Genomic DNA, 18210 nt, shown 5'->3' on the forward strand with positions numbered 1-18210 from the left:
TACAACACTGTTTATTTCAGAGGACTGCCCTTCGTATGTCCATGTCTAGCAATAAGGGAAACAGGGATGGCACATATCTGGCTTTTTTTTTTTTTTTTTTTTTGCTTTTCTGATGGGTGGGCCAGGCAGGGGGGACGGGTGGCATTTGCTGATAAGGAAGAAGAGAGAAGGAAATAGGTATTGGTGAGGCAACCATTAATGTCTGCCATTCATACTGAGCCCAAACAACCTCAGACTGTCGGCATCATTATCTTTTTGTATTGACCAAATTGGAAAGATTACCTTCTGTTTTCAAATGTTTGAGCTCTCCAATGTTGTTAACTAGTAGGAGAGAAGGGAAAGAGTAGAGAAGGAAGAAAAAAAAGATACAAATTTAAAAGTACAGTTAATAAATTTACATATAAGTTATTTCATGTGGCAAATACCCTGAGATGTTAATGTTTCAAATCTGTGTATTAATCTATCACACTGTCGCTTCTCGTTTTCTTTTTTTGGGGGGGAGGGTAAGTTTAGAAGATGAATGTAAGATAAAGGAATGACCAATCTTTGTTCCCTTTTCTGGCATTAAGTCTAAGGAAAATTGCTGTTCCATTAGGGTGTGACAGAATCTTGTAATTAAACTTAGGGAGAGATTTAAAAATGGAATATAAGTTCCCTTTCTAAATTTAAGCTGCTGATAAAAGTATATATAAATCAGTGACATAGAAAGTAACTCTTTCAGTCTAATTTGGTGATTCAGTTGCATCCAGTAAGAATTAATGGAAAGAAATAGACCTTTAATACCAACTATCAGTTTTAGTATGAAAGTACTTTATATTGAGGCAGAGAATGCTAACCCAGTCATAGCTGTCTCATTCATTAAGTGTCTTTTATATGCCAGGGCCTGTGTTAGGTACCAGGGACCAAAAGATACAGATAATGACCTCATTCCTACTTACTGGATCTTGAGCTCCAGTAGAGAAAAAACATATGTAAATTAACAATTAGAATTTTATGTAATAAGGACTATAATGAAGATGTGTAAAGATTAGCACAAATGACAATGTCTGTCCTGTAAGGTAGTTAATACTTCTCCCATTTCTAGGTGAAAATATAGAACCATAGAGTGGTCAAATTAATTTATCCATAAGTAGCAGAGTTAGGTTGTAAACCAGATCTGTGGCCCCAAGTCCAGTGTCCTTTGCCCCACTCTGCATGGAAGAGAAAATTAAAGCCTCTTCTCCATTTGAGGGCAATATTAGAAGAGACTTCTTGGAGCTTATAGTATTTGAGATTGCCTTAAGAGATGAGATCTCAAAAGAGTGAAGGCAGAGATGTTCTAGCCAATAAGAGGAGCATGAAAATGTATCAATACCATAGTGTTGGTGCACAGCTCACAGCAAAGAGTAGGAAAGTAGCTGTGTCTTCTGATAAAAGGCCTTTTACTCAGGGTTGAGGTAATTGTGTTTAATTCAGTGGACAGCAGGAGGCCCCAGGGGGGTTTTGAGCAGGTGAATGCCAAGATCAGAAGTGTACACTTGGGCAGTTATTTTTCCACAAGTATATCTAGTTGGGCTGGAGGTGATCCAGAGAACAGGTTACAGAGCGGTCCAGGTAAGAGGTAACAAGGGCCCTGTGATGTGCTACCTTTCCATATGGTTGAAGTGGTTGAGAGTCTCATGTAGTAGCAGAAAAAGACATAGGTGATCAAGAATTTGAGAGCTATTCAGATTTGTTGCTATTTTCTTATTTTAGTGAGCAATTATTTACAACTCTCAAAAGTTAAAATTCTTTTTCTACTTGCATCTATTTCTTTTATTCTCTTATTTTGTTATATTATCTTTCCTCAGAGGGATTTTCTAATATATTTTCAATTGCTTAAAACTACCAAAAAGATAGACTTATACTTTGTGGCAAGATGGAGTAACAGGGTCTATGTTTACCCTCCTGCCTGAAACAACTGAGAAACTGGACAAAATATATCAAAGAACTGTTTTCAATGTATTGGACATCAGGCGGTAGGACACAGTGATCCCTGAGAGATGCAGAACAAAGTGAGTTCTGGGATTATCCCCGCTTACTGTCAAGAGAGAGGTTCCAGGCTGTAGCACGAGGTGGAGGAGCCCACCTGAATTGGAGCTTCCTCTGAAGCTTCCTCTGGAGCGGAGTCTTTGTGGAGATTGATACAATTGAAATGACTTTACCCAGAGTGATCAGAAAGAAAAAGAAAAAAAAAGACATAAATTACCAGTATCGGGTAATTATGAAATGACATCACTACTGGTTTGATAGATGTTAAAAGGACAATATGGGAATACTGCTAACAACTTGATGCCAATATAATACCTTGTATGAAAAGGGCAAGTGTTTTGAAAAAGACAAACTACCCAGACTCATTCAAAAATAAATAAATAACCCAGACAGCCCTATTTCTATTAAAGAAATTTAAGTTATGGTTAAAAATATTCTATCAAAGAAAATTCCAGGCCCAGAATACCAGACATTTAAAAAAATAATCCCAATTCTACACAATCTCTTCCAGAAAATTGAAGATGAGAGAATACTTATTTTATGAGACGATTACTCTGATTGCAGAACCAAAGATATTACAAGAAAAGAAACTATAGACCAATATCCCTAATGAACATAGATGTAAAAATTCTTTTTTAAAAAAGTTTTATTTATTTAAGTAATCTCTGTACCCAACATGGGGCTCGAACTCATGACCCTGAGATGAAGAGTCACATACTCTTCTGACTGAGCCAGCCAGGTGCCCCTGGATGTAAAAATTATTTTTTTTTTAATTTTTTAAATTTTATTATGTTAGTCACCATACAATACATCATTAGTTTTTGATGTGGTGATCCACGATCCATTGTTTTCATGTAACACCCAGTGCTCCATGCAATATGTGCCCTCCTTAATACCCATCATTGGGCTAACCCACCCTCCTACCCCCCTCCCCTCTAGAACCCTCAGTTTGTTTCTCGGAGTCCATAGTCTCTCATGGATGTAAAAATTCTTAACAAAATTTTAGCAAATCAAATCCAGTGACAGATAGATAAAATATCATGACCAAAGGAGTTTATCCCAAGAATGCAAGGTTAGTTTAACATTTGAAAGTTAATCGATGTAGGGGCTCCTGGGCGGCTCAGTTGGTTCAGCATCTGACTCTTGATTTCAGCTCAGGTCATGATCTCAGGGCTGTGGGATCGAGCCCTGTCTCAAGCTCTGTGCTTAGTGCAGAGTCTGTGCTTCTCCCTCTGCTCCTCCCCCACTTGCACACACTCTCTCTCTCCGCCTCTCAAATAAATAAAATATTTACAAAAAGTCAGTGTAATCCACCATAATAACAGACTGAAAAGGAAAAACCATACGATCATCTCAATAGGTAGGGAAAATATATTTGACAAAATCCAACATCCATTTATGATAAAAACTCTCAGCAAAGTAGGAATAGAAAGAAACTTCCTTAATATGATGTAGGATATCTGTGAAAAACTTACTGCTAACATCACATTTACTAGTGAAGAACTGAATAAACTGAATGTTTTCTCCTTATGATCTGGAATAAAGAAAGGGATGTTCTTTCTCACCACTCTTCAAATTGCATTGGAGATTCTGGCCAGGACCAATACCATCAAGCAAAAAAAAAAAAAAATTAAAAAATTTTTAAAAAGGAAGAGGAAAAGGTATCAAGATTGCAAAGAAGTAAAAACTATCACAGATAATCTATGCAGAATTTATGACAGAATCTACAAAAAAGAACTGATGAGTTAAGCAAAGTTGTACGATATAGTCAATATATAAAAGTAAGTTGTAGTTCTTAATACTAGCAATGAACAATTAGAAATGGAAATGAAGGGCACCTGGGTGGCTCAGTCGGTTAAGCAGCTGCCTTCGGCTCAGGTCATGATCCCAGGGTCCTGGGCTCGAGCCCCGCATCAGGCTCCCTGCCTAGCGGGAAGCCTGCTTCTCCCTCTCCCTCTGCCTGCCTGTCGCTTCCCCTGCTTATGCTCTCTCTCTCACTATCTCTGTCTCTCTGTGTCAAATAAAAATAAATTAAGAATTCTTAAAAAAAAAAAAAAGGAAATGAAAAAGAAACAATACCATTTACCATATCATCAAAATGTGTGAAATACTTAGGAAGGAATCTGACAAAATATATGTAAGACCTGAATACTGAACACTGCACAACATTGCTGGGACAAATTAAAGCAGATCTAAATACATGGAGAGACAGACCATGTACGTAAGTGGGAAAACTCAGTATTGCTAAAATGCCAGATCACCCCAGATTGATCTATATAATCCAACATAATCCCAATCAAAATCCCAGCAGATATTTTTGTTAAAATTGATAAATTCATTGTAAAACTTATGGAAATACAAAGGATTTAAAAGAGCAAAAACTACTTTGAAAAGGAACAGAGTTAGAGGGCTACACCATCTGATTTCAAGAATTATCAAAATTTATATTAATAAAGATAGTGTGGCATTGGTATAAAAGCAGACAAATAGATCAGTAGAACAGAGTAAGTCCTGAAATAGACCCCAAGATATGTGGTCAGTTGATTTTTGACAAGGTACAAAGTGGGAAAGAATAAAAAGTAGGAGAGAATAGGTTTTTCAACAAATAGTGCTGGAACAATTTGATATATGCAAAAGAAAAAAAAAGACCCTATATCCATACCTCATATCATTTATAAAAAAACTAATAATGTATTATAGATCTAAACATACAATCCTAAAACTATAAAACTTCTAGAAGAAACACAGGAGAAAATCTTTGTGACTTTGACTCAAGCAAAGATTTCTTAAGTACGACACAAAAGCATGAACCCTTAAAGAAAAACTTGGTAGATAGGACTTCATCATAATTGAGAATTTCTGTTCTTCGAAAGACACTATTAAAAACATGAAATGGGAAGCCATAGACTTGGAGAAAATATTTGCAAATTACATATCTGATAGTGGATTTGATCCAAAATAGCTCAATAATTAGAAAACAAACAATCCAGTAAAAATGGGCAAAGAATTTATACCTATGGCAAATAAAGTAACAAAATGTACATGAAAAATATGTTCAACATTAGTAGCCATTATGGAAATGAAAAAAAAAAAAAAACCACCATGAGATGCCATGTCACACCTGTTAGAATGGCAGAAAATAAACTGGAGTGCTGGTACACTGCTGGTGGGAATATAACATGATACAACCATTTTGGAAACAGTTTGGCAGTTTCTTAAATGTTTACTTCGAAATGATTTAAACAGTCTACTCCTAGGCAGTTACCCAAGGAATTGAAAGCATATGTCCATGCAAATCCTCGTACACAAATGTTCATGGCAGCTTTACTTGTAATAATCAAAAACCGGAGTCACTCCAAATGTCCATCAATAGATGAATGAGTAAACAGTTTTGCTCTGTCCGTATAACAGAATATACCTCAGTAATAAAAAGGAATGAACTATTGGAACTATTGATACACGCAACAACCAGATGAATCTCAAAATAATTATCCTGAATGAAAGAAGCCAGACCTCTCCCCTGCCTCCCTGCCCCCCCAAATGTATGATTCTCTTTATTAGAGAATTTTTATTGTATTAGAAGATACAAACTAATGTATATTGGCTGACAGCATATTGGTGGTTGCTAAGGGACAGCAGCAAAGAATGGTGAAGGGTAGGAAGGAGGAATTATAAAAGGTCTCTAGGAAAATTTTGGGGGTGATGGATATGTTCATTATCTTGATTTTGATGATAGTTTTATGGATGCATGTTTGTCAAAACTTATCAAATAATATCCTTTAAATATGTGCAGTTTTTTAATGTCAGTTGTACTTCAATAAGCTATTTTAAAACCTATCTTTAAAAAGATACCAGATCTGGGACCCCTGGGTGGCTCAGTCAGTTAAGCATTTGCCTTTAGCTCAGGTCATGATCCGAGGGTCCTGTGATCGAGTCCTGCATCAGGTTACCTGCTCACCGGGGAGCCTGCCTCTCCCTCTGCCTGCCACTCCCCCTGCTTGTGCGCGCTCTCTCTGACAAATAAATCAATCAATCTTAAATAGATACCAGATCTGTCTCCCCAAATTCAGCTAATGCTTTGAATTCTAAGGAATTCAAATATGACAGATATTTAACATTTAGATTTTGTAATTTTCAAGAACATTTTTTTCTGTGTGTTTATGTCTATGCTTTGTTTTAATTTTTTGAAATTCTTTAAATGGAAACCCTTTATCTGGTGAGCAAGTAAAGCAGTAGATACTTATATAAACTACTGGCGAGAATATAAATGTTACAACCACTGTGTAAAAACATTTTGTAAAGTTAAATATGTGGATACCCTACAACCTAGCAATTCTCTTTTTAGATATATACCAAGAATAGCAACTCTCAAGCTGTTTGGTCTCAGGATACCTTTAATAATAAACCTATGGACATATTAACACAAATAATACTTTTAGGGAAAATAATTATTTTCCATAGCAAAAAAATATGACAAGAAGAGTGGTATTGTTTGATATTTTTATAGATTTCTTTCATGTCTTGCTCAATAGAAGACAGATGTTCATATCTGTTTCTATATTCAATCTATTGGGACATACTGTTTTAGTTCAAGTGTATGAGGAAAATTTGTCCTCACACACATACACAGTTGGAAAGGGGAGAACTATTTTAATAGCTTTTTCAGAAAATTGTGGGTATCCTTCTTTGATATTATACTATAACTCTTTAAGTGCTATTTTCTTGAATTTAAATTGCAATATTGATTCTGAAACTACATCAGTGGATTTTTTTGGACTCTGTTACAGTAAGATCTTTTGGCATTGGTCTATCTTTACTTTGCATTAATTGAATGTATTATTTTATAACATTACATACTAGTCATTTAAAAAATACCAGTTTGGGATGCCTGAGTGGCTCAGTTGGTTAAGCATCTGCCTTTGGCTCAGGTCATGATCCCAGGGTACTGGGACTGAGTCCCGCATGGGGCTCCTTGCTATCCAGGGAGCCTGTTTCTTTCTCTGCCTGTCACTCCCCCTGCTTGTGCTTGTTCTGTCTCTCCCTCTCTCTCTGACAAATAAATAAAATCTTTTAAAAAAATTTAAAAATTAAAAAAATTAAAAATAGTTCACTGAGATACGTCTTCCAAAATGTTTTCATATTTCATTATATAATATGAACAAGTGTCACCAACGATCTTATCAGAGAACTGGAAAATTGTGAAGCTTACTGTGGCCAACACAAGTTTTCTAAAATTCTGATTTTTACTCAAAAGATTGAATTTTATCATTGGCAACCAGTACTGTCATTTGTTTTATTTGAAGTGACAGGCTCACTTTATTGTTGAGAAAGTAACTGCTGAATACCAAGTCAGAATCACCGTGGTTTGAAGTCTATCAGTCATTCTTTCAAGTAAAAAATGGTAGTTTACACAAGTTGTTAGTTCAGCTCACAGTTCAAACACGCAATTGCTTTTCCTTGAGCTAGCCATTCATCTCTGTTATGCCTCAGATGCTTTATAGACACTTCCCATTTAGTGACAGAACAGGGTCAGCAAACATTTTCTGTAAAGGATCAGAGAGTAAATATTAGACTTTGTGGACCACTGAATTTAGTTTGAGTTGAGTGTTGTAACAATTCACCTATGTCACTGTAGTGTGAAAGCAGCCTTAGACAATATGTAAACAAATGGGTATGGCCGTGTTCCAATAAAACTTTATTTACAAAATAAGAAGCAAGCCAGATTGCCCAGCAAGCTGTAGTTTGCCAACCCCTCACATAGGATATTAAAAAGAATATTTTAAGGTCAAGATTTTTTTTTTTTAAAGATTTTATTTATTTATTTGACAGCGAGAGACAAAGCGAGAGAAGGAACACAAGCAGGGGGAGTGGGAGAAGGAGAAGCAGGCTTCCCACCGAGCAGGGAGCCTGATGTGGGGCTCGATCCCAGGACCCTGAGATCATGACCTGAGTGGAAGGCAGACGCTTAACGACTGAGCCACCCAGGCGCCCCAAGGTCAAGATTTAATAAAAGTTATAACTTCTCCTTCATCAAGGACATGCCTCTCAGTAGCATTTTATCTGATCATTCTTCCATTTCCACTCCAGCACCCATCCTTACCTCTCCTCCTGTGTGACCTTCCTCTTTAAGGCTAACTCTGACATCTGAGCCCTGAATTCTAGAGCTCATTCTGCCTCTAGACTTTCCTATAAGTCATCTCTATTCTCTTTGTACCCTCACCTCTTTTTGCCTTTTCCTACTTGGTCTTAAACATACTTAAGTGTCTCCCATCTTTAAACCACAGAAAACCTTCCTTTGGCTCCCTCCCCCTCATACCTAGTTTATATTTGAGCTTTATTTCCTTCCCACGGCAGCAGTCCTATAGTTATACATATTCTGTTCTTCAGGTTCAGCTTGTGAGAACTCTGTAGTAGTTGACATTGGTGACCCCTAATCACTTCTTGAATTATTGAAGCTCTTTTCTTAATTAGCTCTCACTATTTCACTTTCCTGGACTTCTGTTTACCATCTGACTGTTGTTCCACTCACTTTTCTTCCATTCATCTCTTAAATGTTGGTCTTTCTTAGCTCTGATTATTTCTTTACTTATTTATAACATAATTTCCATTGTTTTTTGGTAGGATCTTTGGGTTACCTTTTCTACTTACATGATTTCAGCTCCCATTTCATTGCTGATGACTCCCAAATTTGTATCTAGGCTAAATGTTTGTCCTGAACTTTAGAACAGCTTCCAGTCCCTTATCAGACATCTCAACATAGATCTCCAGCAGCTACTTCAAATTGTTTATGTTCAAAATAGTTTGTCTTCTTTGAAACCAACTTTCCTCCCTTTTCAGTAAAAAAAAAACAAACATTTCCTGGACTCCAAATCAGAAATCTGAAATTGTTCACAATTCTTTTTCCCTTCCCCTCTAATATCCATCTGCTCACCTGGAAATCCCATGAATTGAGCCTCCTGAACTGAATATCTTTCTGCTCCATTCATTATCTCCATTTCCCACTGCCTGTTCATTAGCCAGGTTAACCTCATCTGACTCTCACCTGGGCTTTCTAACTTACTCTTTTCCTATCTTCTGGTATATCTTTCCAGGCAAAGGTAATTATTCCTATTCTATGCCTCTGCTTGCGGAGGGAATTTAATAGTTGCCGAATGATGTTGTTGACTATAAAAATGAAGTCTTATATCTCTCTGCTAAAATACTTCCAAGGGCTCCTGTTGGTCCATAGAGTGAAGTCCAAACTCTTCAGTCATGTGTAAGATCCCTCAGTGGTCATCCCCTAGCTCTTTAGTTAAGTTTCTCCCACCACCTGCTCACACATACCTAGCCCCCAGACCACCACAGTTCTCCAAGGACACGCCACCTCTCAGGGCTCCCCACTTTGCACACTGGGTAAAAATGTCCTTCTCACTCCTCTCCCATGGCAGAGCTGACTTTAGGATCCTCCCCATGGAGTCTTTCCTAGTCCCACTGTTCTCATAATGCAGTGTGTGTATAACAGTATTTACAAACATTTATTTTGGGTGCCTACTATGTTCAGACACTTTACTGTCCATGTAATAGTTCTGAAAGGTAGTAATTATTACTTCCCATTTTAAAGATGAGGGCCTAAGTCAAAGAGACTTTTAATTTGCCAGAGTTGTACATCTAGACAGGGGCTAATGTAGCCCCTGGACCTGGGCTCTCTTTGCGCTCTTGCTGCCTCTCTTTACTCATTTCATATAGGGCTTTCTTTATTATCTGAACAGGTACTTGTCTCCTCTGACCAGCAATGTTTCTGTATCCCCAGAGCCCAGTTCAGTAAATAAATGAATAGAAAAGTTTGTGACTGACACAGAATTTCAAGTATAAAGTAGTCCCATGATATAGTCTTAGAAAACAGTGTCACAGCTTAGTGGTTTTTCTTTTTTAAAGGACTGTTTGCTTATATTTTGGGTTAAAGTATGGGGGGTTTTGCCCAGTTTGTTCAACAGTTGTTTATTGTGCACAGTGCTCTGCAAAGCTCTGCACAGAAAACAGACATTGATGTGACTGTTTGCATCCTCAAGGAGCTTTGGTATGGTAGAAACTATGGCCCATACACATCTAACCTGCATACCCACCAGGAACAAAATGCCTCAGGTTTTATAGCAGCAGGAGGCCACGTGGGGCTGCATTTAAAAGGGACCAGGAAAGATTTCCTGAAGGATGAGTAGAATTCTAATAAAGGAAAAACATTGAGGGAAGGTGTTAAAGTGAACAGGGATGATGTCTGGAATTTAAAATAAAGTAAAAAGTAAGCCTGGTCTGGTCTATTTATAATTCAGAACAGTTATTGTTACCCTCTACTCTAGAATTTATTTCCGACATGGAGTATCAACTTCTTTAAACCTTATTTTTTGTAAAATGGAGAAATGCATAAAGCAAATGTATAATTTAATGATTACTGAGTGTGGATTTTGAATAAGGAAAAGGGTGGGTCTGTGTCTCTGCATTTGTTGCATAGGATTCTCTTGTAACTGAGTATCATATGCAGTTCTCTGCAAGGTGGGTGTGGCCTGTGAGAGAAGTCTTGTAGTCTTGTCCTGAGGAGGTCATACTGTGCTGTAGGAAGTACCAGTTGACCCTTGAACAACCCCCAGGGGGTTAGTGGTGTCAACCACCCGCACAGTCAAAAATCTGAGCATAACTTTTGACTCCTCCAAAATCCTTACTGGTAACATAAATAATTAACACGTATTTTTTTTTATGTTGCATGTGTTATATACTGTATTCCTTAAAATAAATTGAGAAAAGAAAGTTATTAAGAAAATAAATCAAAAGCAAGAGAAAATACATTTATGGTACTGGACTGTAAAAAATAAAATCTGTGTGAAAGTGGACCCTTTAGCTCAAACCCATGTGGTTCAAGGAAGGGTCAACTGTACCACTCTGAAGTCTGCCCCAGTGTGACCTGCCCAGCTTCTCTTCCTTAATACATTAATCTTTGATTGCCTCAGATAACTTTTTGACAACACTCGCCACTTTTTCTAAATGCTGGGCAGCCCACCTTGGCCACTATATAAAAAAATGTTTTCCCCTGAGGTACAGCTGGAATCGTACAGATAATATGTAAATGTGGACAGTGAATGCATTTTAAAGATTTACTCTTATAAACTCAGGTCACATAATAGTAATTTAATGCATGCACGGTATTTGGAAACTTAGGTAAGTGTAATGGATTTTTTTTTTTTCACTATTCGCTGTCATTCTGCCTCTTAGGTGGCAAGTATATTTATTAGCACCCATCAAACTTAAAATCTAAGTGAAGTATGCATTTAGCTGCTTAATGTTTCAAAGAAATACATTTATGTTATTGCCTTTAAATGGTGTATAGAATAAGTGTCTACATGTTTGAGACATTGTACTAGAAAAGAATTAACATGAGGCTTAGCTTTCCTGGAGTTTGTAATTTGAAAGAATGACATTGGTACCAGAAAACAGATAAAATTAGAAGAGGACACAGAAGAGAATTCAATGGAAAAAAATAAACTCAAGAAAAAATAAAATGCATTGGGTAAATCATGTATTTATGTGTGCATGTGTAAAAATATTATAGCTTAATTTTTTTTAATGTGGTTGTTAGCTGTTGTCAAAGCATTTTGGGGACTCCTGTTTTAGTAAACAGGTTTAAATTGTTTTAACATTTGAAATGAAGTTTCATATGTAATGATTAATATTATTGTTGGATTTCTTCTACTTTCATAGATTTGATTCAGGCTACCAATGAGACCAATGTTAATATTCCTCAGATGGCCGACACACTCTTTGAGAGGGCAACAAACAGTAGCTGGGTGGTTGTATTTAAAGCTTTAGTCACAACACATCATCTCATGGTGCATGGAAATGAGGTAAATGAAGTGAACTTAACTTTTCTTTGTTTGGTGGGGGGAGGAGGCATTTATGGAGGGCTCTTCTACTTTTCATCAATTAGGAGAAAAAGAAGAGGAAATATATGGCTCAAAATCACCAAGAGTACAATTTTAATTGTCTACTTAGCTATTTAAAAAAAATTGTTAAGTTAGACATTCTCTTGGGGACATTGAAATATTAAATATTACTGGGACCTAAAAGGTATACACCATATAAATGTATTAGTGGGCAAAAATGTTAGGAGAAAGGAACAATAAAATTATTTTTCCCATTAACAGTCTTTTACACTTTAATTGAAAATTGCTTTTACAAAAATATTTAATTTTGGAAAACATTAATAAAATAAAAATTACCCATTTTATATGGGATGCCTACTGACTCGCATTAAACTGCAGTGTTTCTGTTATATGAAAAATGAAAGATCATAAAATTTAATTCTATTTCAGTGAGTACTTTTCAGTCTTTTTTCCTCCTCAGAAAAAGTCAGCAGACTAAGAAACTTTATAACTGAGTAAAAAAAAAAAAACAATGGGAATTTGCAATATCCTTTAGTATCAGAAATTGTTTAAAGGTATGATTTGGGAATATTGGTTATGAGTCTAGTTTCTGTTTTTCAGAGATTTATCCAGTACTTGGCCTCTAGAAATACACTGTTCAATCTCAGCAATTTTTTGGACAAAAGTGGATCCCATGGTGAGAATAGTTATGTTTTCTAATTTTTTGGATAATGCTTTTGATGCAGGGTTTTGTTTTTGTCTTTGTTTTTTTTTTGAAGTGAGGTTCATAATCTATAATTAGTATAGCTGGTAGTTCTGTTGGGTATTTAAGAAAAAATGTAAAAGTAATTATTTAGTTAGTTTGTAGAGCTTTAAAATATTTAATTGTTAGAGAACTCAGCATATAAATTACATATCAATTTTACTTTTTGTCCTTTTCAGTATTTACCTTAACAGTCAGTATTCTAGACCCACAGTTGTTTGTTTATGAAAGTACAAAAGGCAGTACTTTCCTAATTTAAAGAAAAAGATTCCAGTCTTAAACATTCTTTGTAAATTAGTAGAATTTAAACTGTAGTCAGATGTTCATTCATCATACTTATTGGTTGCCTATTATGTATAAGGCAAGCACACCAAGCAAGTGGATAGTTCTCAGATAGCTGCATGTGTTAAGCTTGAAACAGCCTGTTACTTGAAATGGTGAACAAAAACGCAAGGAAAAATCAGAAAAGACATTCCGTACAAGGATGGTAGCATAACGAAATTGAAATGTCTTAGAATGTCTCATGCCTACAGTATTTTTGCTTGTAGTAGGATTTTAAATGAGGCCTTTCTGGTGCCTTTATTGACCTCATTCTAGCATTATTTACATTTGGAGAGGTTAAAAAAAAAATGGTACTAAGCACAGCACAAGGGAAGGTATTTTATTAATTAGTTTTACTTCTTCTGCCCCTCCCCCCCAGGTTATGATATGTCTACCTTCATAAGGCGCTATAGTAGATATTTGAATGAAAAGGCTTTCTCTTACAGACAGATGGCATTTGATTTTGCCAGAGTGAAGAAAGGGTATGTTTTTTTCTTTCTCATATTTATTTGAGCAGAGTAAGTCTTTGAGGCTTACTTGACTTACCTTAACTAAGCTTAAATGCCAAATAATTTTGGTCATGAAGGCCCAGTTTACAATCACCTGAAAAAAGAGACTCGATAGTATTATAGAAGTTAGCCTGGAAGTTGTAATATATGTTACTTTATTTATATTTTCATGCAAAAAATCTGATTCGCTGCTCAGAATTGACATGGTATAACATTTTATTTGTTAATTTCAATTCAAAATTCTTTAGCACGTATATTCCTTTAAATAATTTTAAATGGAGCGAATTTAAAGTACATTCAGAGTTCAAAGAACAGTGGCTCTAGTTTACAATAGTTACTTCAGTGTGTTTTGATTGAAGTAAAACTGAACTGTGTATATGGTGGAGATCTGTTCTTGGGAGGTAATAATGTCCTGGTATCACACACACACACGCACACCATAATTGAACTGATTATTAATACTAATCATTGATTAAGAAAACCTCACTGAAACAGAAACACTTATATTTTAATTCATAATTATCATTTATTTCCCTCTAGATAGATGTTGAATTTAATCAGAAGTGTTCAGTCATAAATTTGTGCAAATCTTGTATCTGTTCTTGACTTGAAATAATGGCAAGGTATTGTAGAAGGTTTAATATTTTAGTCTCAAGAATTCACACAAAAAGACAACACTCGGTTTTTCTAATAGTGACCCAGCCTTAGCTTTCAACTATGTTTTAATCATGGTGCTGAACAATTTAAACTTGTCTGTTCAAAATAAATTAGTTTCTTGTGGGTGAACATTCTATAAAATCAAGGTTTTTACTTTACCCCCTTCTCAGTATAGATGGTTCTAGTTCATGTGTCTTCCTCCAACTTCTTACATGGCCCTGGACAGCCGTAGCTGATGTGTCTGGCTGCATTGCGGCCTTTCTGCAGTGGGTCCATAGCCTTCTTAGAAAATTCTGCACATGTGTATGTGCACATAGGGATACTTTGGGATGCTTTCCCTACCCTTGTAGTAGGAGAGATCCTGAAAGTTGCCATTTTTAGCCCATTGACATAAGCTGGGTATTTTTCTCAACTACTTCAATACTGCCACAGCTGGGCCATCACTGGATGCAGGGGCTCCATAAGAGTCCTCTGGGCGGGCATGGGGTTCAGTGCCCTGTCTCATGCACCCTCTAGCATGAACCTCCAGTTGTGTCCTCAGCAGCTAGTTAAACTCTGTCTCCTTTTGGCCAAACTGTACATATCAGCTTGCATTTTTCTTCCCTTGATAGTTAATAGTACACACTCTGCTCTCCCAGTCCTACAGGTTTTGAAGACTTCTAAGACATGTGTTCTCTCTCTTTCTTAAAAACAAACTGGCATTCACAAAACATACACCTCTGTTACAGATTTGGAAAAGTCCATCTAGTAATTCAGCTGATCTCTTTTATACAGACACACTGCTTTCTTCCTGAGGGCAGTGCAAAGAGAAAGAAAGCACTGCCCGTGTGCTTGAAGAACAAGAATGGGGGAGAGGAAGTGGTGTAGAGAGGGGAATCAACTACAGCCTTTTAATATCTCAAAGTCATCCCACAGGATTAATAAGGACATGGAGGGGGTGCAGTTTGGAAGAATGCACGTGGTCTTGAATTTTCCACATACAAGGAAGTTGCATCTTTTTCTTTTTTAAAAAACAATTATAGGGCCGACGGTGTAATGAGGACAATGGCTCCTGAAAAGCTACTGAAGAGTATGCCAATTCTGCAGGGACAGATTGATGCACTGCTTGAATTTGATGTATGTATCTCCCTAGAAAATGTGCGCGACACAATTAGTATTGTCTTCTGTTTGAAGGTGGGCTATAGGTAAAGCTGGAAATCTACTCAGGAAGCATATTGAGATCTCCTTCATTTTGATGAGCTAGATGAGCACTTCATGTAGGCTCTTAGCATGGTAGAGTTGACTGTGGTTATCCAGATTGTCTGAGCAGTTTCCCAAGTGTTTACTTAAGTCATGGAAAAATACGAATAGTGCATTCTTGGAACCCTGTGTTCAGAGCAGGGTGAAGTAGCTGCAAGATGTACCTTTAGCCTCAGTAACTAGTTAAATACCTTAGCCTGGTTTTAGAAGCCATTTTATATAGACTGCTTAAATGACACCATCCACCAAAGATAATTGTTTTTGTCTGGTCATGGCCCTTCCTCCTGGAAATACCAACATGACATGTCTCTTAAAACCATACCCGTATCTTGAGTGTGGTGGTAAATACACTGGCCTACACATGTGATAAGATTATATAGAAGAGCTCCCCCACCCAAGGAGTATAAGTGAAACTGGGGAAATCTGAATAAAACCTGTGGATTGCAGCAATCTCAATATCCTGGCTGTGATATTGTACAGTAGTTTTGTAAGATGTTACCATTGGGAGAAACTGGGTAAATGGTACATAGAATCTCTGTATTTTTACAGCTGCATGTGGATTTATGGTTATTTCAAAATGAAAAGTTCAGATAAACATATCTGATTCATGAAAATAAAATATTCTGACGTGTAAGAATATTTGCAGAATGTGAATTAATTTCTTAGTGATCACTTGAGACATTTTCATGTGCTTTGAGAAAAATTGTCATTTGATAACATGTAATTAACATATTAAATTTTTATCTTTTTCTAGGTGCATCCAAATGAGCTAACAAATGGTGTCATAAATGCTGCATTTATGCTTCTTTTCAAAGATCTTATCAAACTTTTTGCTTGCTACAATGATGGCGTTATTAACTTACTTGGTAGGTAGAACTGCTGAATGGTATCTTTGAATAAAGAATGCATCAGAATGCAAAGATTTGGATACCATAGCATTATTAGATAAAAGTCTAAAAAAAAATGACTCATTCAGGTCACATTTCTCTATTCTTATGTCAGTCAAGGTTAAGTGCAAGAAACAGAAAGCACTCTAGATGTTTTAAGCAGGAAGGGATTTCCATACAGGGATTTTGGTGCTTACAAAATACTGGAATGACTGAAGGTTCTAGGCTTTGCCTCTTAGAATAAGTCCCAATAAGTTCTGCTCCACTGTGCTAACAGCTACCTCTGATGCCACTCCTAGAGATGTAAAGGGAATAAGAAGCCACTGCCTCCTCATTAAGTATAATAGAAGAGCCACTCCAGCTCCTAGGTTTCTGGACCCATATACTCTAGCTGTGGTGAACAATGGACCATACACTGACCAGTGGTTTAGAGCATATACTAGAATCTCTAACTCTTAAGGTATCTTCTTAGAGTGGGTTTAAAATAGTGTCTTCTGTAGGCCATTCCACCATTATGTAAGGTCCACTATTTCGGGACTGAAGGGATTCATCCTAAGACTGACAAATCCTGTGGGGTGCGTCAGTTGTCTCACTTCTTGTACAGCAAAATAGTATTGTGTGAGATACCATGAAGGGGAGTAATTCCCCAGATGGTGGTACTGGCAAAGCAATATGAACAAAGGTGATAAATCTGTATCCAAGATAAACCAATTATTCTGGAATAGAGAGATCGCTGCTCTTTTCCCTGGTAAAAGGAATTAATCCTTAACATGTCACTTGGTGGATGACTCCATACTCCCTGGATTATGATGCTGTGGTAGAAGCTCAGAGTTGATCTTGAGTATTGACAGACTGAGGACTTAGCAATGACACAGATATATCAGACTATGTTCTTGGACCTATTCATAACTTCCATTTCTGATATAATAGTATGTTCATCAGCATATGGAGTCCTTTTATCCCTTGATCATTGCTCTTTAGTCTACATTTGTATGGAATGAAAATAGTCTCATGCTCTTTATCCATCCTGAGAGGTCCATCCACCACTTCTTCTCCAGACCTTCTTGTTACCAATCTTCCAATTTGATTTTTTCCAAGTCCCTGGTCATCAAGGCCAGCAGTTAGTTACTGCTCGTATTTTGATAGAGTTCCATTTGTCTCGCCATCTTTTTTTTTTAAGATTTTATTTATTTATTTGAGAGAGAGAGAGCACGCATGGGGAAGGAGCAGAGGGAGAGGGAGAGAGAGAATCTCAAGCAGATTCTGCGCTGAGCCCAGAGTCTAATGTGGGACTTGATCCCACAACCCCGAGATCATGACCTGAGCTGAAATCAACAGTCGGATGCTTAACTGACTGAGCCACCCAGCTGCCCCAACTCACCATCTTTCCTTTGACATAAAGTGGAAATCAGATAGATATACTGCTTGAAGTTTGGCCTACAGTAGAAGATTTCTTTCTTCTCTCAGAGTCACCCCTTTGTGGAGATATAATGACTTAGCAAACCACTTTTATAACTAGTGCTGGCACCGGGTACCTGGGTGGCTCAGTCGGTTAAGTGACTGCCTTCGGCTCAGGTCATGATCCCAGGGTCCTGGGATCAAGTCCTGTGTTGGGCTCCCTGCTCCACAGGGAATCTGCTTCTCCCTCTGCTCCCCCACTTGTTCTCTCTCAAATAAGTAAATAAAATCTTTTAAAAAATAAAAAAATAATAACTAGTGCTGGCATGAGAAACCATCTCTAAATCAACCTTGAATTCTTTTTCTCCTCAGACCACTGGTCATGGGGAGCTCCCCAGAGGCCATAGGTATGATTGGAGGGAGAAATGCAGCACAGAAGAGTAGGTGCAGTGGGAATATGAGCCATCTGTTTGTACAACCCACATGGGGGTTCAGGATTGGCTTGAGGCTGACCGCTTTTATACCACTTTCATTTGATG

At 37.1% G+C, this 18210-nt stretch overlaps 1 protein-coding gene across 1 annotated transcript in view; it reads left to right on the forward strand.

Annotated features, from left to right (window-relative positions):
- Nucleotides 1-18210, forward strand: part of SNAP91 (synaptosome associated protein 91) — a 142966-nt gene that overhangs the window by 39434 nt on the left and 85322 nt on the right. The window contains exons 3-7 of the mRNA XM_021693088.2: nucleotides 11737-11879; nucleotides 12519-12594; nucleotides 13361-13463; nucleotides 15170-15263; nucleotides 16141-16252. Of these exons, the coding sequence (XP_021548763.1) occupies nucleotides 11737-11879; nucleotides 12519-12594; nucleotides 13361-13463; nucleotides 15170-15263; nucleotides 16141-16252 (528 nt within the window). The remainder of the gene's footprint in view (nucleotides 1-11736; nucleotides 11880-12518; nucleotides 12595-13360; nucleotides 13464-15169; nucleotides 15264-16140; nucleotides 16253-18210) is intronic.

Source organism: Neomonachus schauinslandi, chromosome 8 (assembly GCF_002201575.2).
Source record: "Neomonachus schauinslandi chromosome 8, ASM220157v2, whole genome shotgun sequence".
Classification (NCBI taxonomy): domain Eukaryota; kingdom Metazoa; phylum Chordata; class Mammalia; order Carnivora; family Phocidae; genus Neomonachus; species Neomonachus schauinslandi.